We start from the raw sequence: 25,336 nt of genomic DNA, 5'->3' as shown, positions 1-25,336 counted from the left end.
TGTGAGACAGTTGTCAAATACAATTGTTAAATTTGTTCTCATGTAATTCTCAGGTCGTATACAGAAACCTTGTGCCCATCTCCAGTAAGACGGAATTTCTCCACAGAACCTAACTTCGAAATTAATTCAACACCCAGTTACTACATCCTTCAGTGGGTTTTGCAAGCATTATTGCAAAAACATATTGTTCACCACTTCAAAAACAAAATCCCCAACAACAACATTATTTGCATTCCAATCTCTCTTCTTCTGCTCTCTCTACCAGGGAATTAAAAAAATCTGGTTTGGAAGTCTTTAACACTTGTACTTTCTTATAGCTCCCTTTTCTCTGTCAAGTCTTACTCTACCTGAACATCACACATCTAAGCTGCCACTCACTGAAAAGTGACCAAAGGTTGTCCTTTGTGGGGTATGGAGATCAACGATGTAAGAGCTGATCAGAATTATATTGAGCTTTTCCGCAGCACTCTAATACTAGAAAACCCCTACAAAAAAACTCAGCTGACCTGCTGCTTGAATAGACAATATCAGAAACTCACATCAGAACATCGCATTGAAATATATCCTATTAAATAAATCACCCTCCATCTTACCCAGTATGGAAGCTGTTGATCAGCCATGAAGGCTTTTGGACTGGGCTCACTTTTACCATTACTTGTCCAAATCCTTTTCCAGGCAGTGTATTTCTCATAACCATCTTTATGGCTAAAAACAAAGAGAAAAGAGCAAGCAGTCAGAAAACCAATTATCTAGTTAACTTTAAGCAACAGCAGTTACTCCAAAATTAAACTTTTTCTGTAAGGACAGAGAAATAAGGCTGTATAGAGTCCTGTATTTTTCCTATTAAAAAGGAGAGTCATGCTTCTTAGGACAGCAGTAAATTGCATCCTGACCAGTATGTCTTTTTGATCATGAGCACACTTCCTGGTATCTAAGGCCTGGACTGAGTCACAGGTACTGCTGAGCACATTAACATGTGAAAGTCTTGGCAGAGCTGGACTGGACTTGACTCCCTCTCAAATGGGAAGGAGCTTGGAGCTGCATGCACTCTGTGAGCCTGGCCAGTCTTCACGGCTACTGAACTGCAAGAGTCAAATCTGCTCACTGATTTGATGTTACAGAGAGGCAAGGTCTCCTGAACTCACACTGTAAAGTGCATTTGCTTTATAAAGGAAAATAGGTTTACTTAAAACTGCTCTCCTATTTCAAATTTTCTGACATTGTTCTAAAAAATGACAAAAGCGTCAGGAGAACTGTATACACAAACCAGCCTGCCTAAAGTAACCACTTTATTCATGCTGCTGTGTTTAAGTTGATGATTAGTCCATAAAACATCTGCAGTTTTAGCACCAATATTTAAGTTTTACTTTGAATAAAGCAAGCACAGAGGAGAAGTCTTTGTGTTATGTTTATGTATGTGATGTTTCAGCATTTGAAACAACTGCCAAATTTTAGTAAGTACTGAAAAAGTACAACCTTAATTGGCAAATCTACCTTCGGTAATAGTGGTCAAAACATTCATTGCAGAAGTGTTCCCCACAGGAAAGATGATACCATCTAGATGTATATCCATTTTTAGCACATCTGTAACACAGGAGACATAGAAATAGATTTATGATACATTTAGGGGAAAAAAAAATCAAATCTTTCTTTTGACAGGAGCACATTCTAGAATGTGAACAAAACATTCAGGACAAGCCAGGGCTTTATGTTACATTCATGAAGGCTGACTCGCACAAGGCACTGAAGTCATACAAACAACAATAAGATCATTTCAATTGTCTCAAACATTTCCATTTTCCAAACTAAGCAACACCAGATGCAACGGAGGCAAAATGTACACAATGTGCAGTTTTATAGCTGGACTGCCTTCCAGCAACCTCCCGCTAACAATGGTCAGCTGAGCCTGCCTTAATACCCTTTAAGCAGACGTTTCCTGAACATGAAATACATTTGCTCTTATGGTATGTGCTGTGACACACTAAGCATTTTACAAATTTATAAGACAACAAAGTCCCTCTCCACAGGAACTTACAGTCCCTTTGTTCCATTTTGTTCTGGTATTAGGGCAGGGGTGGGAGGTATCATTTAAATTAGTATTTTCCTTGTACGTGTGATCAATTCATTCATAAATCATTACAACATCCCATCCCCAGAACAACTGACAAAACTATAACGGCAAATCTGAACACAAAACAGATGTTGCTTATTTTTTTCACATGACTGACTTGGCTGCGATTTTAACCCAATGAGAAAACCCTCAGGAAGCAGTTACACATTCTGGGCATTTATTCATTATTAATCTCAGATAGAAATATCCATTAACAAAATTATCCATTAAATTATCCACTTATTTTATTATCATTAAAACATCCATTAAATTATCCATTTTAGTGTGAGGTGTCCCTGCCTATGGCAGGGGGGTTGGAACTAGATGATCTTAAGTTCCTTTCCAACCCTAACTACTTTATGGTTCTATAACAAATATTATATTTGTCAGACAAAGCCATCAGTCTTCACTTAGAAAATTCTCATTAAACTCTATGAAATGTTTCAAGATAAATGCACGAGGTAAAAAGCACGAGGTAAAAAGCAGTGACCTAAGCTACGAACTGAAATAGCTAGCCACAAAATGATCTCATCTCAAATAAATAATGTTGAAAGTATGTACTTGGGGGAGCAGGATGGGTGGAAATCAAAATATAAAGATAACAATTCAAAAAGATGACTAAGCACTATCGTTTCCTTAATAAAAACAAAATCGCCAATGCTGGTATCTCAGGTGCTCTTTTTCTTCCTCTTACGTAACTGCCAAAACACTTGGTTTTCCTATGCCAACATCCAGAATACATCGACCTCCTGCCACCAAAGAACAATCCACACAGAAATGAATTATATAATTGGGAAATAAACAAAACAGGGAAAGTTTGTCTCAGTTAAGGAGGAAGGGAGGAAGGCTATATAATTACCGTCCAACTACTGCATAATGAGGTCTAACATGTTGCTTATTACAGATACATGTTGCCAGCATCTCAGTCCTGCCAGGGTCAGCATGCAAACGGACTTGTACACAGAAGCCATGAACAACTCAAAACCAAATTGTTCAAGTAAGTGTGACTGTCTCCAAAGACCTAAAATTTCAAGGTCAGAATCTCACCTCAGACTGCAAAGCATGCCAACAAGAGCAATAAAGACTTTTCTGCAGTAAATGATGGTTTCATTTTCCATCTTGAAAGCAAGTTCAGCTTTCTCAGATTACACTAATACGCTCTCAGTTTCACAGAAACAAGGCATGTTCCAGAAGACACCACTAATAACATAAATAAGTATATTCTAAAGATATTCTATATCTGAATTGGCAACTTCCATAGCAGAAAGTTATCCATAACACGAATAACTTGTGACACTCTCCTGTGAGACTTAAGACTCCTATGAGAACCTTTTGATTCTCCCTCTACATTTAGAAATAAAGGTATTTTTCAGAATATAGTTGGGATCCTATATTTCAGCTGCAAGTTCAGAAAAGTATATGGAATATGCAGATAAAAAGAAACAGACCTTTCAGCTGCACTTGCAAAGCAAACAGGACATGTTGCAGTGCATCCAGCTTTTTCACACTTTCTATATTTCTTCTCCGATGCTTCATCATCATCATCTGCTGCTTCAGCCGCTTTCTTCTTCACCTAATAAAGAACAGTTGAAATCTGACCAGAATTGACACAAATGCATCTTCTAGAAGACGGTATTCGGAGAGTTTTGCAGCTTGTGGGTAGCATCAAATGGTCAAAGTGGTATTAATGAAAATGTTTGTATCCATTGTGAAATAGCTGCCACATGAAACAGCTGTCAAACTAGGTCAGTTTTTCTACACCCCCCAAAAAAATAACCAGTAAGGCTGGAAATATCATTTAAAGCTAAAAATGTCCTGCATTAGTCTAGCTGATCCAGTGGAGAAATTACAAGCAAAGCTTCCAGTTTAAATCATATTTTAAGATCCATCACATGCTAATGAGTCAAGCCTCATCATCCATTCTGTTTCTCCTTCAGAAAATCTTTCCTTCACATACTTACTGATATTAATTAGTAGCAATCTTATCTGTGCCTCAAATAAAATACTAGCGTAGGCTTGTGGCTTTTTTTTGACTCCAGATATAAAGCTATATACCAAATGTCTCTTCTGGGCCTCAAAGGTACTGTGTATTGTGTTGATTTAGGCCTCATCTGGATGAGCAGACAGTTTTGTCTGGTTGTATTTTTAACACATTAACCAGTATTTACAGGTTACACTGAGCATTTTTCTTTTCTGAATATTATTCACAAATGGTGCACTTCGCCTGCTTATTCACAGAATTACTAATGCTCCCTTTCTCTGGTTAACTACTCTAAGTCCCAGCCTACCCACGGTGAAGCCCACTTGCTTTATAAATGCCAAAAGAAAATAAAAAATACCAGAGCATGAACAATACCTGTCTTCCAGAACTCCTCAGAGGAAGGTTGTCTGGAGACTGGTCGGCAGAACATGCCTTTTTTTTTGTTCGTACCCTTCCAGTTGACATTGTATTATTAGATCTGCAAAAAAAGGTAGGCAGTCATTTAAAATAAATAAATACATGCATAAATACATAAATAAATATAATTACTTGATTTTGCAGAGCTGTCTAATCACCTGGGCACCACGGCCACCCGTAATACTACTTTTAGTCATAATACTACTTTCTTACCTAGGTAAGAACCTGTTTAGATTGCCTGTTAATTCAGGAAGAAAATGAGAATGAAGCTTTATGGAAAGGAACAATACTACTATTTTAAACTAAATTTGGAGTTAAGATTAGATCCTTGAGTACATCCTGACAGGCTGCTCCAGATCAGCATATCCTGGATTTCAATAATCCGATTGGCATTACGTGCAGACCTGGACTGGAATTTGGGTTGGCACAGTGAACAGACGTCAGCTCATAATGCACACATTGAAATACCACTCTGAGTAATGCTCGTCCTGCTAACTAGTGATTTATTGGTAGTAAGAGACTTGCACTGCAAAGCACTTTTCCAATCAGAGTACCAAAGAGATCTTTAATACCAAGTGAACAAAGTTCCAAGACTTGCACACCCTCCTAGGAAAGTACCTGAGAATTTAAAGGCTAAACTTCAGTTGCATTGCAATTATAGGAGATTAGAATATTAAAAATAAATGAAAATCAACAAAATTAAAGGTTTAAGCCACAAAAGAGCTCTATAGTGGTCTGCTGTCTTCCACTACATCATCGGGAACATGAAAAAGATCACAGTTTATCATGTAAGCTGCAAAGCATGAAGTATGAGAAAGTACGGCCCAGAAATACGAAAGCATATTTAAAATGGTATTATCAAAGCCATTCTTTTCACAGGGAGTAAAACACAAAGAAAGAGAGCCTAGAATAATTAAATGTAAATATGCTCCAGCACATACAGAAAGGAAGTGGAAAAAAAAACCTTATACTACAGTGCTGCATCATGAATGTTAACTTGTGGTAATAGAGATTTTTATTTAAAAAAAAAAAAAATTACATTTGAGACTTCTCAATTCTCTGTTTCAGGCTGCAGCTTCCTTGCTCAAGCTGACAGCGACGGACATGGTAGCAATAGCTTCATTCAGGAATTCTGCTAAAAGTAAAGGTAACAGAAGGGGAGAACGGGCATTTTTACAAAGTTGCAAATCAAGCTGATGCAAATCAAGCAAATTGGTGCTTCATTCTCCTCTCAAGCAGTGAGAAATTGATTTGGGAGGGAAAGGGAAATCACATGATGATATGCATGAAAAATTAGTTCGGACAGCCCAATGCAGAAAATAACTTTCTTTTTTGTAGCCCTCCTCCCCCTGCTCCCCTCCTCAGTTATAACCAATTAGAGGGAGGAGAAAAAAAAACATTAAGGCAATCTTTAGTGCCTAAAAAAACCCTCCAAAAATGTCACTGCACCATTACTGACCACTGTGTGGGTGTGGATGAGGTTGGAGAGTAGAGAAAGGAAAACCAACCAGTTTCATTTACATAAGATTTGCCTACACTACTGCGTAACACCCAAGGAAATGGTGGCTGTTTCCCACCCCCACCCTGGGAGCTTTCCTTCTGGATCAGTGGCACAACAGTCAGTATCTCTCTGTATTACCTTGGCTTCTGACACTAGGTCATTGTTCCTACATGCTGTTGCCTTTACAGTCAGAGGCTACAAACTACCTTAATGATGAGCAAGGCACCAGGCGACTCATTTTGGCAACTACCAGGTGACCACAGTATGCTGCCACTGTGAGGCCCTTTATCTGAGAAGGTAAAAGGACCTCTCATCAGTTTCACTGTGTATACAGGGGTAGAAAAAGAAAAGGTGGCAGTTATCATTCACTAAGAAGTCTGGTAAATATATTTAATATTGAGAGAGGCCTCCCATTTTGAAAGGCAGAACAGCATCACAAACATATTTTTGCTGCAAGTACTATGGGAGTTGGGGTGAAAGAGAGAAAAAGAGATCAGCTCATGCATGTAAATGTAAGAAAGGCCACCACTTCCAGTTGTATCCCCGTCTTCTCTCCACTTCCCCTCCCAAAACAACACCCCTTAAAAACACACAAATTTTCAAAGAACAAGCAAACATTACTTACATGACTCTGCGTCCTATAAACATGAAATTACCGGCTGAGAAAATAGGCCCTTTAAAGGGGGACAGAAAAATGCATAATATGCTGTCGTGTTCTGTAACATTTCATCTCCCTGTAATGCGTAGCCTGTACGGCAAAGCTCTGTGGGGCTTACCTTACCTGCGCAGTGACAGCAAGTTTGTCTTGGGGGGGAAAGCGGCAGGGCAGAGGGGGCGTAAAAAGAAATCACACACTGACACAGGGAGGAAACGAGAGCAACCTGACACAGAAGGGGAGGCGGGACCGCGAACGCGCACACCTCTGAGACTCGCCCCCGAGGGGCCGGCGCTGCCTGGGGCTGACAGCCGGCAGCCCCCTTCCCCTCCCCTCCCGGCCGCCCCCGGTCCAGCGCTGTGACAGCCGCGAACGGGATCCCCATGGGGAGTCCCCGGTGGAGGGGCTGTCCCCGGCGGGGATGTCACCAGAGGCGGCCGGGGGCTCCCCGCGGAAGGCGCACACCCGGCGGCAGAGGAAAGCGCTCGCGGTGGCGCGGCGACGCCGCCTGGCACTCACCTCGGGGCCGGGTCATTCAGGGACCGGAGACCACATTCAAGCGTGTCCGCGCCGCCTCCTGCTAGCGCTGCAGCGGGGGAGAAACGGGAGAAGAAGGGGGAAAGGAAAGGAGGGAGAGAGGAAGGGAGACAGAGAAAGGGAAGGAAGGTAAAAGCGGGGAGGTGAGGACGGAGGCAGCGCTCACACCTGCCCCGCCGCCCGAGGTTAGCAGGAGCGGGGCAGGCGGGCCCCCGTCAGGCGCCACAGCTGAGGAAAGGGAGTCACTCACCGCCGCTACCATCCCCGCCGCCATCCTCCTCCTCCTCCTCCTCCCGGTGCCGAGCACCCTCAGCCCGCCTCCTCCTGCCGCCGCTTCCGCTCTCCGCGGTGCGTAGCGAGGGGGAGGGCGAGCGGGGAAGCACCGCCCCAGCCCTGCAGCCCCCAACGGGCCCTGGACCCGCGGCCGCGCAGGTACTGACCGCCGCCCGGGTGGGGAGCGGAGGGGAAAGAGGGAGTGCTGAGCGCCGCAGGGTCCTTCCAGGGTCCCATCGTCCCGCGCCGGTTTCCGGCCCCGCGGTCTGCTCACGGGTTTCACACGAGACAGAGTGAGAAGTGTCGGTGTCTGCGCGCTTACTTGGGGATCCCGTGCTTGGGCCGGTTCCACGCACCCACCTTAACCCCCTCACCCCATAACCCTGTCCCCCGGGGAAATAGGGCCCGGCAGCCTCTGGGCGGCCTCCAGATGTGCGCAGAACGGGAGGTCACCGGCTCTGCCGTAACGCTTAACTGCGGGTTTCACTCCGGGGAAAGAGTCTTGCAGAGCCACGGGCTGCAGGAATACGCGGCATCATTTTCAGTACAGCTGCATTTAAACAGTCGCCAAATTGTAATCTCTGAAAGTGTCCTAATTCTGTATTTGATTCAAGGAAGTAAGAGCCGGTTCCAGACCATCCATTGGATGGGGGTGATTTTTCTCCTCTTTTTCACAGCTCCTAGCACTCCGTGGGGACCATGGACCGCTCAGCAAATGCAGCCGGGGTCCTGGAGCACTCTGATACGGGGGCACAGAAGAACAGAGTGGTGACTGAGGAGGAATGGCTGCAGAAATGGGAAATGCGTAACATTGGGTTTCACAAGGAACAAGGGCATCCGTATGTGACTTCATTTTCTTGCCTAAACTGTTCAGAGAAAGTCTGTGGCATGAGTGGCTTGAGTCATCCAAGACACTCTTAATAGAAAATGGAGCACTTACAAAAGGAAAATTATTTTTACACTGGCACAGCTTGAAATTAAAATAAATGTACATATTTTCATTACCTACATTTGTCAGAAAAGGGCAGAGAAAAGAAAGGATTGAAATTGAGATTTTTTTACTCTTAGATCAGGCTTGGATAAATATCATGGCCTGGCTAAAAATCTTCAATTTTCTGATGCAGCAGCTTTGCACTCCTGTTCATAAGTTATGACACTGGGGCCTAAAACAGTATGCAGGGGGCATTGGAGGATTATTGTGCACTGGAAGACAGGGACCTAAGAGAGGAAACCTGATTGTATAGCCTCAAGTTTCAGCCGAGAATAAGTTTCAATATAAGTTTCAACCAATGAAACTTATGAAAACCAATGAAAACTATGAAGCTATCTATTGTAGCCCACTTAGAGGTAGGTGGGTTGGTTTACTTGAGAAGACCAACAGAAAACAACAAACAGAAATGTATTTGTTTCTAACAGAAATCAAATTTACTTTCTTTCTAAGTAAATGGAAGTTAAATGTTTTTATTTTATGTTTTTATTTCTAATGTTAGGAAGCAAATTGAACTAAGAATCTGTGTTCCCTCATGGAGTTTGTGTACTCCCTTGCATGGCGTGTAGCCCTTGGCTTTTAATGTGCCAGCACAAATACAGTGTTAAGTAAAATGTGTCTGTTCTTCTGCAGGCTCCTCCAGAAGTATCTGGATGTTCTTTTAAGTGGCAGGAGCAGACTGAGGATATTTTTCCCACTTTGTGGTAAAGCAGTAGACATGAAATGGTAAATCTCTTGCAAACAGATTGTAAGAGCAAAAATCTGATTTGATGTGGGGCTGGAGGGAGAGGGGGAATTCCCAACCTTATACTGGCCAATGGAAATGTGCTGCATCTCTGCTGGTAGGAAAGCAGTGTCACTGAAGGCTGAAGGGAGGAGGAAGGTTGGTTTAATTTGCTAGTGTTTTGTATAGTAGCATGAATGCAGTTGATAAGGACTAACATGAAAGTCCTCCTGATTGTCCCAAGTTCAGCTTGGGGAGCACTGAATGTGTGATGGACAGCTATGCCCTTGCCACTGTTGCTTTTGGTGACAGTGCCAGCTTAAACTACTTACAATGAGGTCGATTGTGCTAGACCACGTTTTCAGTGGACCATGTGGTCTGCCACACTGGGAACTTAAAATGATTTGGGCTAAATGTAACTTCCTCTTTTTTACGTTTATTACTTTCCTTTTACTTTTCTAGAAGGGTTATATTTATAATTAGGGGCTGTCAGCGGGGTTTTTGGAAGGGGGGGACACAAACCCCAAAATAGGAGACTGAACTGCATCCTCAAGGAATCAAATCAAGTTAGTCCCAATTAGGTTTTATCGTGATAACTGCCTGTGAGGCTGACTGCAGGATCTGACACATGTTGCTGCCATGCTGAGCTGCGGCAGCAAAGAGGTTGCCGCACCCTGCTGCCTCTTACTGCCAAGCCGCAGAGGCAGCTGGGTCGACAGCGTGCCTCAGCCACTGCAGGTCACAGCAGAACATGTTTCTGTGAACTGAAATGGACTGTATTGAATTTTGAATCGAATCCAAATAAAGCCTGTAAGTCCTTGTCAACTGTATGCCAAGAGGTGCTAATTTGAGCTCAAATCATGGAGGGCAGGTATTCAGTAAAATATGAAAAATAGGAAAGTCAGGATAAGACATACCAGTGCTTCCTAAAACGAGGGTTTGTCTACAAGAAATCTGGAGAGGGACTTTTTACAAGGGCATGTAGTGATAGGACAAGGTGGAATGGTTTAAAACTAAAAGAGGGTAGGTTTTGATTAGATATTAGGAAGAAGTTCTTCACTGTGAGGGTGGTGAGACACTGGCACAGGTTGCCCAGAGAAGCTGTGGCTGCCCCATCCCCAGAAATGTTCAAAGCCAGGTTGGGTGGGCCTTTGAACAACCTGGTCTAGTGGAAGGTGTCGTGTCTACAGCAGGGAATTGGAACTAGATGATCTTTAATGTCCCTTCAAACCCAAACCATTCTGTGATTCTAACAAATAAATGCTGCATAGGAGATACACATTTGGTGATGGTCCAACATGTGGGCCTTACATAGCCTCAGGACCTCTCTCTGCTATGTGCAGGCTGGCAGACATGGGGCACTGCGTTGTTGGTGTGGAAGTCAGCGAGCAAGCGCTGAAGGAGTTTTTTGCAGAACACAGTCTGCCTTATAGCGAGGAGCCAGTCGTAGAGATTCCAGGAGCAAAGAAGTTGCAGGTATGTTTCATGCATTGTCAAATGATGTGTGGTTAATCATGCAATGCAATAACTGAGCAAACAAGTCATTCTACTTTTATGCCTCTGCCTCCCTGATAATCATTCACTTGCCCTGAAGAGATCTGAAAGGAAGCCCTGAGTTGTAATTCTGGACTGAGAAGTCCTTCTTTTAAGTGTATTACTTCAGCCTTCTTTTCTTATAACATTGAAGCACCTGAATGTGAAGGAAATGTATTTTAAAATTGGACAGTTGCATGCCTTGATAGATCAGAACCTCTCTGGAGGGCATCTTCAGGAGTGGTGCTTCAGTAAATTAAAACTAAAAGTGTTTCTCACAGTTTTTCCCCATTACACATAAGAGTATAGTCTAAAATAGTATATGTGCATATTTTAAGGTATAAACATACACTTTCAAGTGCATATTTAAAGACAGTTTGCTAATAAGTATTGTTTCCTTTGCTTTATATTGTAGAGTATCTCTGGGAACATTTCTCTGTACTGCTGCAGTATTTATGATTTGTCCAGGTAAGAACACACAGTTTTATTTTACAATTCTCTGCAATCAAACATGTATTAATACTGTCATAATACTGTCAGATTATTTTATTTGAATCAGCCATAAAGATTTGGAACAGGTCCTCTCATTAACTTGTATGAAAAACATGAATAGTCAGTCTGCAATAAAAATCAACCGTTGTTGATCATTAGATAAAGATGCCAACTGTCTCTTTAAATGGGCTGCTTGTTCTGTGCTGTCCTGTGAAAGTTATGGAAAAATGTGTTTGCTTTTACAGTAAATACAAATAATCTTTAACATTATTGGAGGATTCTGTGAAGGAAAACCCTATCATGATCCCTTACTCAGAGTAGCTTAGTAGAAGTAGAGAATATATGCAGAATTATCTTCTTACTCAGCTTTTCCTTTAACTAAACACATTTTTTCCCCAAAACTGTTGATTAATATATGCATAGGTAAGCTGTACCCATTGTTTACATGCATCCCATGCTCTACTTAACATACTTTTCTTATTGGACCTAAAGTACATTACATCACTCCAGTGTATGTAACTACATAATATATTGTCAAACAGTAACTCTGCAAGTGTCTTGGTGAACGTGGCTTGACTTAGTAATGTCTTCTGAAGGACTTTTACTGCTAAAATGTCCTTATTTCTTACTGAAAAGACACAACAGGAAATGCAAAATACTTCTGCACAGTCTGCACTGCTGACTTCTGAAAAATGTTTCAATCCATTGTGCTCTGTGGCCTCAAGCATCGCTTCTCAGATTTTGTGGTGGCTTTGCACCTGACCTTCTTCTGCTCAGATGTCAGCCGATGGGGGAATTTTGAACATTAACAACTTGTTCAGAGACTACAGGAGGTCTTAAGACTGTCTCCAGCCTCTAGCGTAGAATACTGTGCCACAAACAGTAATGCATCTGGCATGTTTATTTGTCCTCAGTAGTTTCCTAGTGGGCTTGGCAGTGGGTGCATTTAAATTTGTCCTAAAATTCCTGCATGGGTGCTGGCGTAGCTTGGAGACCAGGCAGGAAAGCAGTGCTGTTTCTATTTTCATAACATATCTTGTAGGAAGCTGAAGGTGCCCGAAGTCCTGCATTATAGTTCCCTCTTCATGCAGATTATAAGGTTTTGGTGAAGTTTTGTGTGTTTGTTTGCTTTTCTTACAAACAACTGTCGGGAACAAAGATTTGTTCCATAGCTGTTCAGTAGGAAAAGGAGGTCAAGTCTTAATTCTTGTCTGGATGGGCTTTTCAAAACTAGCACAAATACAGGCATAATAGTAATGGTTTAGGGCACCAGAACATCCTGTTTACTAATACTCCATTTGGTTTTATTTTTTCCTTCATCTTCATAAACTGGAAGAAACCCAATATTTGTTACTAGAGTCCAGAGTCTGTTAGACAATAGACCATTGCTAAGACTTCTGGTACAGCTGACTCCAGCTGGTTTGAATAGTATTACATATAACTAGTCCTGCAAGTGAGTGCTTTGGAACAGATGGGCTGTATATGAATGTGACTTTGTAGATACCGCCTGGTTTCTTCCCTGCCTTGCCCCTGCAGTGCAGCTACTTGCTGTGCAGATCCCTATAAATCCCTCTTGCTGTGAGCTGACAAGTTGCCCAGGGATTGCTCACACTTCTTGTCAGCAACTATTGAAAAATTCAGTTCTAAGTTTTGTAGCAAGTAGCATTGTGAAACCTGTAACTTCCGTCAGAATGTGGTGGAATACTACTATGAAATAAACCAAAAGTAGGTAATTAATGACGCTTTCAGTGCATTTTACTGGGCCCAGTGCATAGTCCGTCATCCTCAAAATGAATTGTCAGATATTCTGGATCCATGGTTCTGTACTGGTTGAAGTAATGTTGAAAGTATGAACTGCATTCCCTGCAGCAGTCAGCAGATACCTGTAACTAGCAAAATGCACTCTTTGAGTTTCTACATACAGGCAATTTGATTAATTACCCAGTTATTATGGAAATGAAACTTATTTCTCTCTTGCTGAGGCTAGCCTGCTAACAAATCCTTTTGATCTCCATTAGCCTAGCATTCATTAGAGGAGAACTCAGATGTGCTTGTGACCTTTGTCAGAATGAGACATTTCAAAGACTCTTGTTAGTCTACTAGTTAAAGAGTAACAGGATTTACTGCTTTTTGTGAGAACTCTGGACATATGTAAAACAGTTCTATTTATTACACAACCACTGTACCTCCTAATACAACTATGGCTGCAAGACTTTGCAATTTAAAAAAAAATTAAAATTGCATTAACTGAATCTACTAAACATATGCAGGGACAGGAGTTCACAACTTCACTGCTTAAATACAGTGGGGTTTCAGCATGTATGTGAATTTCTGCTTTACATGTTAATTTTTATTAGTTGTTGTAGTACCTAGACTGTGATCTCTCATGCGGGGTACCGTATAAACACATAGCAGGAGCTAATATGGGGCTAAAGGATTGGGTAGTGGTACACTGAAAGGTACACCCAAGAGGAGCACTTTCACCGTTCCAGTTAGACCAGATTAAAGTTAGAAAGGAAAACAGAGTGCAGAAAACTCCAGGCACTTGCCTAAGGTCATGCAGCAGTCTCAGCTTTGCAGAGAGGAGAGCCTCCAAGCCTCAGAAGATCAAGTTTGTTACTTGCCCCTCTAGACTTTGCTTTGTCCCTCTTTGTGTGCATTGCATGTTTAACTGTGTCTTTAAATACCTCCTTCCACTTAAGAGGCTGGTAATTTTAATTAGATGCTTAGTCTTGGCAAACTTTAAAAGAAGTCAGGACTTAAAAGTGTTATCATCTCTCATCAGAGTAGAGTGGGAAATATAGGATCAGCTTCTAGGTTAGATGCCAGAGGCTTAGCAATGAAATGAACAGGAGCAGGGAGAAGCTGTGGTTTAACCCCAGCTGGCCACTGAACACCACACAGCTGCTTACCCACTCCCCCTCAGTGGCATGACAGGGACAATCAGAAGAGTAAAAGTAAGAAAGAAACAGGTGGGTTGAAATTAAAAACAGTTTAATGACTAAAAAGAAGCTTTAAAAAAATAAGGGGAAAAAAAAAAAGACACACCCCCCCCAAAAACAACAAAACCCTTAGCAAAGAGTGAGTAAAATAAAACCCAAGAAAGACAAGTGATGCAGATTAAGACAATTGCCCACGACCAACTGACTGATGCCCAGCCAGTCCCTAAGCAGAGGTCTCCCTGCCAACCTCTCACCCAGTTTTATTGCTGAGCATGATGCCATATGATATGGAATACTCCTTGGGATACAGTTGGGTTCAGCTGTCCCAGCTGTGTCATCTCTTAGCTTCTCACTGTGCACCCCCAACTTGCTCATTGGTTGGGGTGGTGTGAGGAGCAGAAAAAGCGTTGATGCTGTGTAAGCACTGCTCAGCAATAACTAAAATGTCTATGTATTATCAACATTAACATCAGCACAAATCCAAAACGTAGCCCCATACAAGCCGCTATTAAGAAATGTAATTCTACCGCAGCCAAAACCAGTACAGAAGTGAAGAAACAGGTGATGCAATTGGACTCTGACACCCTGCCAGGAGGCAGAAAGTTATTACACAATTCCATACCATATTTTTCTCACCAAGTAAATTTGTTTCAGACTTTCTTTGAAATCACACAGCTTACATTATTACTACCTCACTTCTAAACTCATATGTCAATAATTAGCAGAAACAATGCTCTTCCTTCCCCACACCCCCAAATACTCTTATTTCTAGTGTCACCCTGACTGCTTTTGCCACCCATCTATAAGGGCACTTCTCAATAGTCTTGACCATTTGCAGGTTTGGGGTGGTCACCGAAGTTATCTGCCAGCATATCGAGGAGCAAAAATTGTATCTGCAGCAGTGTTAGACTGAGGCAAGTAGCAGTATAACTTAGCTTTTATAACATTAAACAAATTCCAACCTGAAGCTGACTGTCCTGGGCATGTAGCTGGGAATTGATGTGTCTAAAATTACTGGGTGTGCTGAGTTCAGTGATAGTAAAGCAAAGAGGCACCTTCCTTAACCTGCATTTGAAGTCATGCATGGGTTTTAGAAGGTGGCCAAGAACTATTGATGTGCTGAGTGCATGTTAGTGCAGTATGATTGCCAAAACCCCAGACTTGTAGCCCAAGTGTGCTTAATCTGCTTTCCTGCCTCGTCTCAGCACCCCCTAATGATGGGGAAATGCTGAGCAGTTCCAGCACCTCTGCTATCACAGCTGGGCCATATACCAGTAGGGTTTTTCGGGTTCCAGATGATACTGTTTTGGATCATGAAAATGCTGGACCGTAACAAAAAGGTAGTGGGGGAATCTGCAGTACAGCTAGCTGGAAAATCCCTTTGACTTCACAGAGTAGCTGAATAAAGATAAATGTGTATTTTTAGTATTTTTAAACCTTTTCCTCATCTCCCTGTAGCTCAGTAATTGGCAAGTTTGATGGGGTTTGGGATAGAGGAGCTCTAGTAGCTGTGAATCCATGCGACAGACAACGGTTAGTAAACTTGCTTTGTTATTGTCTTTTCTCTAATGTATGCAGTGACATTTTTCTTCCTGCCACTTGTCGATGAGTCCTCTTTCATTCAAAGGACTAACCTAAATGAGTTCTCTACCGCACACTTCAGCTGCAGTCACACAGTGCTGTACTCTAGATTTGTGAGGTTCCTGCAGGAAGCAGCCCTGCCTCTTGGTTGTAAAATATGTGGTTTGTTCCAACCCAGCAGAAGCAGAGCTGCCAGTCTCATCTGAGTTTTATTATTTCCTTTTCACCTCATCTGCTTCTCATCCCTTTGTTGTTTCTGCCCTCACTTCCCTTTATTCCAATTTTCCATTCTTGCCTATAGCCAACCCAGAAGTAGTTTGACCAAGGTTTTTTTAATTGGATACAGTCTTGAATTCACAATAATTTTAAAAGATCAGTGCTGTATTGTGTGCTGTATTCTAGACTGCGGCAGATGAATACTATGTTTTGTCTGTTAGTTTTGAGATGAACATGTAAAAAAGGTTAATGCTTGTTTATGAGAAGTAAACAGTAACCTTTATATGGTGCTTCACGCGTAGCATCAATTTTGTGCTCATGAAATTCAAACTAAGCTTTGCTTAGTTTCTGTGCAGTTGAGTTCAAGTTGTGTCTGCATAGAAATACGTTACCTCCTTTGTTGAGTATTTTAATAGCTATGCTTGAATGTTTGCACAGTTACAAAATAGTAAAGTTTAACTTTCTCCTTTTAGCTATGCCAGTTTGATGGTCACCCTAATGGAGCCCAATTCTTCTTATCTCCTTGTTACAGTTTCATATGATCCAAACAAACACAAAGGTGAGAACTTCACACTGTTCATGTTTTGATTTTGCATGCTTTAATACAGATTGTATATAGATGTGGTAGATACATTAGTATCTTCCCTGGGTCTTTTGACAGCATAGCTTTGTCAGCTGATCACACCATTACATCTGTGCTTTCTTTCTAGTCTTCAGGCATGCTAAGGGTAAGTGGAGGACAGATACAGTATGTTAACAGTGAAAGGAACCTGGAAGCGTGGCTGTGACAATGAAGCTGGAAGAGTGAATGGTTAGAGTAACATCCTGTCTGGCCTGGGGAGCTTGAAGCAGTCCCACTCAATGGCTTCCCTCTGTTTATCCAGTACTGCAACCCAACATGTTGTCTCTCTCCCAGCCACTGCCCTGGTCTGAATGTGCTTGGAAGAGGTGAAATTCTGTAAAATCATAAAGTTTTGGTGGTTTATTTTTCTTTTTATAGCTTTTATTACACACCAAAGTCTGAGACATCTTAAAATATTTTTGTTGTTGTTAATTATTACCTCTCGAAAGAGATTTCTTGCTGCTTTTGGGCTCTTGAGCATAATTATGCCTGGAAAAAAATAAGGTTTGTTATCATAAAACACAATAGTTTAATTCATTGCTCTCCCTCTCACATTATTTAGCTTTTAGCTTTAATTAAGCCATTGTAGTATAAAGAGATTGTAGGCCAGATTCACACATCACATTGACAGTGGTTGTATCCGCTGCATGTTTGTGACTTCTGACAATGTGGCTACTGTAGATACAGCAGCAACACCTAAAGCTGTCTGGTAGCCCACCAAGGTGCCGCGAGTTCTTGGACATGATTGTTTTCTGGTTCCTGCAGATGGTGGTACACACTGGGGCCCAATTACAGGCCAGGTGCTGCGAGTGATGGGGCTGTGGCTCTCCTGTTGCGGTGTAAATGTCTGTCTCTTTCCTGTGTATTCTCTGATTGGCTTTACTCATTTTTTTTTCCAGGCCCTCCTTTTTATGTTCCTGAATCTGAAATTAAAAGCCTGTTTGGTAAGTGGTATTTCAGCTGATCCTTGGGATTTTTTTCCAAAACATATCAGCATGTTTATATGCTTCTATGTTACCCTGTGACAAGTAATAGAGAGTCATTCACTTCTTATCTAAAGGGTGGAGTCATGGAAAATCAAATACCATATAGCCACAGGGATTTTGCTGTCAAGGAAAATTCTCAGCTTTTCAAAAGATAGGAAGAAAACCCAAGAGACAGATACTGTCTCTTTCCTCCCTCTTGCATCTTTCCATTCTCCCAGGATTCATACTGCACTCAGTGATCTTGTAGCTGTAGTCTTAGTCCTGTTTGACCATTTTGTCTTTCTCTGCACCTCATCACCACCTACCTGATTTTAGTGCAAGGCCTTTGCATATGCGTTCTACAGTTTCTGCTGTACTTTCGTAGCCATAGAAGAGAAACAACATGCCATGTGAAGAAAACGGTAACTGTACAACTGAAATCCATCAAAATAATGAAATTCAGAATTATGTTGAGAATCTAATTTTAAAAGCTGTTCCTGATATGCTTTCTTATTGCACTTTTTTCAAGTCTACAGCTTTCTGAGACCCTTGCGGTGTCTGTGTCAGTCATTGGCATGGGCAGTTGCATCCCTGTACAAAAGCATTCCCCAGTGCATATATGCCACTGCATTAGGGCTATGAGGAAATCTGTGATAAGACTATTTTTTCCCCTGACAGCTTGCATTTTTAGTGATCAGTCAGTAATTTGTTACTCCTTCCTCCTTTTCAGGCAGCCACTGTGAAATTAAGTATCTTGAAAACGTCGACGACTTCACAGAGAGACACAGGCAATGGGGACTAGATTATTTTCTGGAGGTGCTGTATTTGCTGAAGCTTGTATCTTGATTAAAATTACTTAAAATAATTCACCTCCCATCTTGCTTTCATTTTTCTCTCACCTTTTAGAACAAGAAATGTTTTGGATCACTCTTAAAGCAGGCTTCAGCTTACAGGAAAATGCCGGTCCATTTTGCTTATCAAGTCAGCTCTCCTACATAATTGCTTTCACTGTCTTGAGATGTTCCTCCCTTTGCTTAAACTCCAGGCACAAACAAGATTGTCTAAATTACATCTTTTCTTCCATAGCAATTCATGTCGTCGGGACTGGGAAAAAATAAATGTCCCTGTTCCTTTCTGGCTGTTGCCAGTCAGTGGCACTTCCTGGCACTCTGCGGGTCAGCCTCATTGGTTGGCAGCCCTGGGAGCAATGGCAGCTGCTGTTCAGATACTCTTTACTGCAACACTGGCCTCACGCCAGGCCAGGCAACTGAGCAAGAGAGGTGGGAAGCTGGCGCAAGTTGCTCCTCTCCGTCCATGTTAGTCCTGAGTACAAGTCAAGTGACAAGCTGGCAATGAGCGGGCAAGAACGCTTGGCAGCAGCTGCCAAAGGAGAGCTACCATTGAGCAGGAAGGAGAAGGAAGGAGGGAAGCAAACCAGATGATGATAAAGGAGAGAGTAGGGGGAGAAAATGCCCTGACCTTCTCCTGTTAGCAGCTTATTTTAAAAAGTGCTAGAAAGGTACAATTGCAATGTAGTATATTATAGTTCACCAAGGCCAGAAGGTGAGTAAAAGCCATGGGGCATTTTAGATTGTTGCAGTCCTGGAGCCACAGTGTGTGTGATGATTTTAGCTCAGCAGTCCCCAGGCTACAGCCTGCTGCAACTCTCAGTATTGCTTGTGGCTACTGGTGCTTCAAGGTTGGGTTAACAGAGAGAGGAAAGGGTGTAGCCAGTGGGCCAGTGCAAGCTGAAGGCTGCTATTTTCATGTATTTTCACTGCTGGCCAGTACTGCAGCTACCAGGTTAAGGCATCTCCTTCCTCTTGATCCAGAAATTTCTTCCAGATGCTTTGGGAGAGTCACTGATGTTTATCTTACGCTTGTGGGTACATGGTGGCTGTGAAAGACCAGGTGCTTGGGGCAAATGCTCCATGATGTCCTGCACATGGTATGTGACAACCTGGTGAGAGCAATGCCACCTGCCAGATGAGCCATTTCAGGATGTGCAAGATGGCTCTGCTGTGCATGTACCCTGGCAGTTATTCTGAGAATACATTGCAAATACAGGATGCAGAACAAGCACATGCTGCCCATGCAGCTTACAGGATGTGTGTACGCACCTGATTGAGGAAAGTGGCTACTGGCCATTGGTGTAAATATTTTTGTTGCATTTTCTGAAAGAGGACACCTCTCCTGTGAAGACACACTGAGAGAATTGGGCTTGTTCAGCCTGGAGAGGAGACATGAGAGCAGCCTTCCAGTACCTAAGGGGGCCTACAAGAAATCTGGAGAGGGACTATTTACAAGGGCATGTAGTGACAGGACAAGGGGGAATGGCTTTAGACTGAATGAGGGAAGATTCAGATTACATATTAGGCAGTACTTCCCTGTGAGGGTGGTGAGGCCCTGGCGCACAGGTTGCCCAGAGAAGCTGTGGCTGCCCCATCACTGGATATGTTCAAGGCCAGGTCGGATGGGGCTTGGAGCAACCTGGTCTAGTGGAAGGTGTCCCTGCCCATGGCAGGGGGTTGAAACTGGATGATCTTTAAGGTCCCTTCCCACCCAAACCATTCTGTGATTCTGATTTTCAAAAGCTTCCCAGAATAGCGAGAGAAATCCTCTGAAATTGCAACCTGTGCATTTGGTCTTTTCCAGCGTTCTCTACTGCCAGGTCACGCAGTAAGCGCTTCTGGTGGTACAGAAATGCCCCTAGGCTATGCTGCAGTGGGATAAATAGCCTGGCAGCGGTACGATGATCCGCTGCCGGGGTGTCTCTGCGGGTCCGGCGGGTGGTCAAGCGGCGAGGGCGGCAGCGGACCGAGCTATCCCCGCCGGCAGTGCCGCAGCCCGCCAGCAGGGGACGCCCGCCCGCAGGGGATGCCCGCCTGACGCAGCAGCGCAGCGCCCCGCCCGCACCCTCCCGGCCTCACTGCGGCGGGCATGGCGGCGGAGAACGAGGAGGAGCTAGGGCTGCTGGAGTGCCGGGTCTGCTTCGAGCGGTACGGCCACGGCGGGCAGCGGCGGCCGCGCAACCTGCCCTGCGGGCACGTTCTCTGCCGGGGCTGTGTGGAGGCCCTGGGCGGCCCCGAACGCCGGCGGCTGGAGTGCCCCTTCTGCCGGCGGGCCTGCAGCTCCGCTGAGACCACCGACTGCCTGCCGCTGCTGCAGCTGCTGGAGGTCCTGGGCCCCGCCGGCACCAGCATCCCCTCGGCCCTGGGCAGGAGCGGCGGCCGAGGGGCGGCCAGGCCGGGCGCCGCGGGCCTCGGACTCCGGCTGTCGCTGGGAGGCTGGGGGTGGCTGGTGAACCCCACCGGGGTGGCAGCCTGCCGGAGGTCGGGGCGCCTGGCGGTGGCACATGACGGCAAGAAGAGGATCCACGTCTTTGGGCCGGGTGGCTCCTGCCTGCAGCAGTTCGGGGAGCGGGGGGACGCGGGCAATGACATCAAGTACCCGCTTGATGTGACGGTCACATCAGACGGGCACGTGGTGGTCACAGATGGTGGGGACTGCTCCGTGAAGGCCTTTGATTTTGAGGGAAGGGGGGTCCTGGCTGTCCGGGAAGGTTTCTGTTTGCCCTGGGGCTTGGATGCCACCCCGGACAGTGAAGTCATCCTGACTGACGCGGAGGCAGGTGCACTGTACCGCTTGACGGCCAACTTCAAGACGGGGAAATTAAGGAAGTGTCAGATGATCCAGTCTCAGCTCATCAGCCCGAGAGGGGTTGCGGTCTCCCAGACCTCGGGCGCTATTGTGGTAATAGAGCACCTGAAAGCGCAAGGATCGAACAGCAGCAGCACCCGAGTGAAGATATTCAGTGCAGAGATGGATCTTGTCGGCCAGATGGATAGCTTTGGTCTGAACCTTGTTTTCCCCTCCAAAATATATGCTACGGCTGTGGCCTTTGACAAAGAGGGTCATGTGGTAGTAACTGATATCTGTAGCCAGGCTGTAATATGCTTAGGGAAACCTGAGGAGTTTCCCATCTTTAACCCTCTAATTAGCCATGGGCTTTATTACCCTGTAGGACTGACTTACGCAGCAAACAACTCCCTCGTTGTTTTAGACAGCGGTGATCATTCAGTAAAAATATTTAGCTCCACCTGAATGGGTTTAGGTGCTTACTGCTATAGGTTCAAGCTGCTTTTGGCCATAAAGCACACAAAGTTCTGGTGCTGCTAGTGTGCAGGAAGGAAGAATTTTCTGAGCTGTAAGTGATGTCCTCTTTGACCAACATGCTGTGCTTCCTGCAGAACTTACATTGAATCTCTTGCCTGTCTATGGGAGACCTGTTGGTTGCAGGCTGTAGTCAACAATGAATCAAGCAGAAGAATAATTTGGCATTTTAAAGCAGTTCTGTACCTTGACAACCAAATGTTTTGGACAAGAACAACATTTGGAAAGTGATGCAGTTTACTAGCATGTAGTTTTCATTATTCTTTGCTGAGCACAGATGCACTCATAAAAGTGACAGTTTCTGTTTCCACAGTTTCTGCCTGAGAAAGGAGACTGGCTTGACAAAATGGTAGGAGAAATGGAAGCTTCAGTTCAAGGTTGCCTGAATTCAGCTAGGATCATTGTGATGGAGGAGCTACCACTGATGAGTGAGTTATGTGAGGTAAATTAGTGCTTGAAGCCTGTTATTTTCCATACTGGGGAAACACTCTTCTGGAAGTACTCTTCCTGTACTTGTTTATTCCTGCCTTTATTAGGGTTCTACCGGAGCACTTGATCTTCATGTATAATGTATCTATAGCCTGTGTCTATACCTGGAGATAACTTGGTGTGTGGCTACCAGCATGAGCAGCTTTCCCTAAAACCTCCTTGAAGTATTTGTGTTTAGTCCACAAATACTTCTGCATATATAAAATTGAGTTGGCTATGCTATTAAGACTCCTGTGCTTGGGAACTTTCCAATACTGCCCTCCTCTGTCTAGTCAATAGTATGGTACTTTTGCACCCAAAACGTCAAGATTCCACTGACGATTGAAAGGTTGGTGAGAAGTAATAGAGAAAGGGGGATGTAAGCCTCATTTTTTTTCTGAGTATCCAGTGAGGTTTTGTTGATTGTGAATACACAGCAGGTTTAGGTCAGTTCATATTTTCACAAAAACAGTTTCACTGTGGACACAACTTAAGTTGCCTTATTTCACAGTGGAAATTAAGGTTTTTATTAATGTTTTTACCACTGAATGATTCTGAGAAGGATGTAACACCCTCCTAGAAGTCACTGCTGTGTTTTTAGGCATATACATGCTGCTAAAATGACTGTTTAGGTGGTTCAGCATTAAAAGGAAGTTAGATACAAATGTAAATGCCCTCTGAGTTAGAGACAGGTTAAAATGCTATAAAACTTCTGGTGTTATTTATTTAGTCATTGAAACCATTAATATTAACTAACAGAATTTGAAATTCACAGGCCATCTTTCTATCAGTACATTTTTAATCTGACTTTTGGTCTGACTTCTGGGCATTTAATAACTGCATGTATTGCTGCACCAGCGATTTACCAAATACTTCAAATTGGAGTGGTTTAGCCCTCTTAATTTAGACAATGTATTAATCTGTTTTATGTTAACATTTATATAAACAAGACAAATCTATTAAATGCAGCTGTGTGTAAACGTTAATTGAACAGTGACATGCCAATAAAGTGTGATTTGCTTACTCCTATATTGAATAATTTAGTGAAAACTCATACCTTTTTATCATGGGTTTCTCTGTTACAAGCCAATCCCTGTATTGCAGTTGCCCTGTAGACAGCTTCTGTTTTTTGTTTGGGGATGTCCTGCTAAAGTTGTGGTAGGCTCATTTGTTGCTATTGGAAAATATAAGATCCTGCACATTCGGTCTTTTCCAGCCTGGCCAGAGCCTCTGGTGCAACTAGAAATGCTCCTTGGCTGTTCAGCAGTAGGAGGTGTACGGCCCTTAGCAGGATCCCTCTTGAGGGGCCAGGAAGAAATTTTACTCAGAGAAGCAGCCCCCTGTATTATATATTCCTTTTTAGGTGCCAAGGAGATGTCTGAGGGCTATAAAAACAATTTAATAACATTTCCTTTGGGCAACTGCTTTGTTTCAAAATGCATGCACTACCATCAGTGCTGTATTCATACATAATTAATAGTTTATCACAGTAGCATTTCCTCTGAACTGAGGGCTGGGAGCTTTCATCTCCTCAGACCTTTCTGTGCACCAGGAGCTTGGTTTTGCTGCTGAGCTCATGGATGAGCAAATTTCCTAGGACCTATTGCAACTTTCCAGCAGCTAAAATGCCAATTTTCAAGTATTTGACTCATGCTGGTTTAAAATCTGCAAAACCTCCCATTGTTGCCCATTCTGCTTCTATCTCTTTTGGTATATGCCTAGAAATCACTCAGTGTTTGGGTTTGTAAGCAAAATAAACTTTGTGCCTTTACCTAGTTTCCTGTGTGCTGTCTCCTGCAGTCTCTGTTTTAGATGCCTACCGAAAGCAACTGTAGACTTTCCCCACAAATGGTGCAACTGTTTTCATTTTACTGTAATGCTTGGTGCTTACTGTTGTACAATTCTGCATCAAAGAAACTATTACATTCTGTCTTAATTCACTTTATGTAGGTGCCTAAACTGAAAACCATAAAGAACTGTATAAACCCATGTATTAAAAATTTTGAGTAAGGGAAAATGCAGCAGTAATCCTGAAATGTTTTGTCACACAAGAGAATTAAAGCAATAATGGGAGACAGAGATATACCAGTTTGCTGAATACAAATTAAAAAGCCTTTGACATTTTTACTTTCTCTTGCCTCTTTCTTTATGCATATATCCACATTTCTCCTGTAGCTATTGGAGATATCAGTTGCCTTCAGGGCGATATCCTAATGCCCTCAGCTTTCCAAAGGCCCAGGGGATGCCTAGTGCTGCTATCCATTGGCACATCTGTGGGAATTTAGTCACAGATTTCGACAAAACACAAACTTGTGTTGTGAGAGAAGGATGGTAAAGGGTGAGGGGCCCATACATTAACAGATACCATTAGGTAGGTGGTGCTTTTGGGGTCTGACAGGGTGTGCTCAAAATGGGGATAGTTAGATGTCTGCTTACCTCTGGAAAAGAGTGGTGGCCATTTCATTTAGAAACTAAGGTGGGACTGCATCTGGTCACTTCAGTGATAATTACTGTTGTGTTTATTTTAAAACAAGAACCTAAGGTAAGCTTTGCATAACCCTCTGCACCTTGTGCTTTAACAATATGGGTTAAACCCAAACAAATATAATGGATAGGTACCCCCCAGTGTCATCTCTTCAGCCCCTACTATAGAGTGGTATGTCTGTTGTGCACACACACACTCTGCAATTCCTATTCGGTTTGCTTTTAAGTACTGGTGTCAGGTTGCTATCAGTGCATATAAATATACCAGGATATGTTTACAGTGTTTAGGAATAAAGGAGGCAGAGGAGTTTCAGAAGTGGGTATTAAAATTGTGTTCTGTAACATACATGTTTTTTGGTTTGCTTGTGAAGAAGGTTATTTTAGATAAAGAATAGTTTGTTCTCACTTTAATGAATATAGAGAGTAAAGAAATATGGGGGGGGGGGGGAAGGCTAAATTTACTTAATTTTGGTCGCTGTTTGACCATCTGTCCATCCCCTCCAGCCACATTTCTGTGCACATCAGTTTGATGTTTGTATTTTCACAAAGCGTGGATGTAACACCACTGTAGCATTTTTTCTGACATGGACTGATTCCAGTGAAGAGGGGGTCTCTTGTAATATCCAGCTCCCAAACCATGAAGAATTTTATAGAGCACGGTCCATCAAAATGAT

General features: G+C 43.2%; 3 protein-coding genes across 9 annotated transcripts in view; 2 read left to right on the top strand and 1 right to left on the bottom strand.

Annotated features, from left to right (window-relative positions):
* The window catches only part of KDM1B (lysine demethylase 1B), a 31,968-nt gene extending 24,397 nt beyond the window's left edge, over window positions 1-7,571 (bottom strand). The window contains exons 1-6 of one of the 4 annotated variants that reach the window (XM_062617993.1): window positions 7,452-7,571; window positions 7,184-7,250; window positions 4,467-4,569; window positions 3,559-3,683; window positions 1,495-1,584; window positions 594-705 (exon numbers count right to left, since the gene is read on the bottom strand). In XM_062617993.1, coding sequence (XP_062473977.1) covers window positions 594-705; window positions 1,495-1,584; window positions 3,559-3,683; window positions 4,467-4,556 — 417 coding nt within the window. In that variant the 5' untranslated portion in view covers window positions 4,557-4,569; window positions 7,184-7,250; window positions 7,452-7,571. Of the gene's footprint in view, window positions 1-593; window positions 706-1,494; window positions 1,585-3,558; window positions 3,684-4,466; window positions 4,570-5,547; window positions 5,644-7,183; window positions 7,251-7,451 lie in introns of those variants that run through there. The other 3 variants (XM_062617994.1, XM_062617992.1, XM_062617991.1) reach the window with 3 other exon arrangements.
* On the top strand, window positions 7,492-18,402 carry TPMT (thiopurine S-methyltransferase). 3 transcript variants are annotated; one of them, XM_062618005.1, is made up of 9 exons: window positions 7,492-7,633; window positions 8,152-8,313; window positions 9,096-9,188; window positions 10,530-10,662; window positions 11,135-11,187; window positions 15,612-15,686; window positions 16,424-16,509; window positions 17,472-17,516; window positions 18,268-18,402. In XM_062618005.1, exons 2-9 carry the CDS (start codon window positions 8,174-8,176, stop codon window positions 18,381-18,383), a joined length of 741 nt encoding a protein of 246 aa, XP_062473989.1. In that variant the 5' UTR covers window positions 7,492-7,633; window positions 8,152-8,173; the 3' UTR covers window positions 18,384-18,402. The 3 variants fall into 3 exon arrangements, with proteins under 3 accessions (XP_062473989.1, XP_062473991.1, XP_062473990.1); XM_062618006.1 differs by lacking the exon at window positions 7,492-7,633 and adding an exon at window positions 7,670-7,767; XM_062618007.1 differs by lacking the exon at window positions 15,612-15,686.
* A 2,052-nt stretch (window positions 18,403-20,454) lies between these two features.
* Window positions 20,455-24,305, top strand: NHLRC1 (NHL repeat containing E3 ubiquitin protein ligase 1). 2 transcript variants are annotated; one of them, XM_062617985.1, is made up of 2 exons: window positions 20,455-22,138; window positions 24,129-24,305. In XM_062617985.1, the coding sequence occupies exon 1, from the start codon at window positions 20,478-20,480 to the stop codon at window positions 21,639-21,641; it is 1,164 nt and encodes a 387-aa protein (XP_062473969.1). In that variant the 5' UTR covers window positions 20,455-20,477; the 3' UTR covers window positions 21,642-22,138; window positions 24,129-24,305. The 2 variants fall into 2 exon arrangements, with proteins under 2 accessions (XP_062473969.1, XP_062473968.1); XM_062617984.1 differs by having other exon boundaries at window positions 20,455-22,152.
* The last annotated feature ends 1,031 nt before the right edge of the window (window positions 24,306-25,336 follow it).

The sequence above is a fragment of the Pezoporus occidentalis genome, unplaced genomic scaffold (assembly GCF_034315485.1).
Source record: "Pezoporus occidentalis ecotype Australia unplaced genomic scaffold, CSIRO_AGI_Poc_V1 ctg2, whole genome shotgun sequence".
Classification (NCBI taxonomy): Eukaryota; Metazoa; Chordata; class Aves; order Psittaciformes; family Psittacidae; genus Pezoporus; species Pezoporus occidentalis.
Note: the sequence above shows the minus strand (reverse complement) of the source record. Positions and strands in the feature narration are given on the sequence as shown.

Bases quoted from the DNA above. Each gene is read 5' to 3' on its own strand.
- NHLRC1 (XM_062617985.1), top strand. From the start codon at position 20,478: ATGGCGGCGGAGAACGAGGAGGAGCTAGGGCTGCTGGAGTGCCGGGTC.
- TPMT (XM_062618005.1), top strand. From the start codon at position 8,174: ATGGACCGCTCAGCAAATGCAGCCGGGGTCCTGGAGCACTCTGATACG. The intron at 8,314-9,095 runs GTATGTGACTTC...GTTCTTCTGCAG, and splicing joins CACAAGGAACAAGGGCATCC to GCTCCTCCAGAAGTATCTGG. The intron at 10,663-11,134 runs GTATGTTTCATG...TTTATATTGTAG, and splicing joins CAGGAGCAAAGAAGTTGCAG to AGTATCTCTGGGAACATTTC.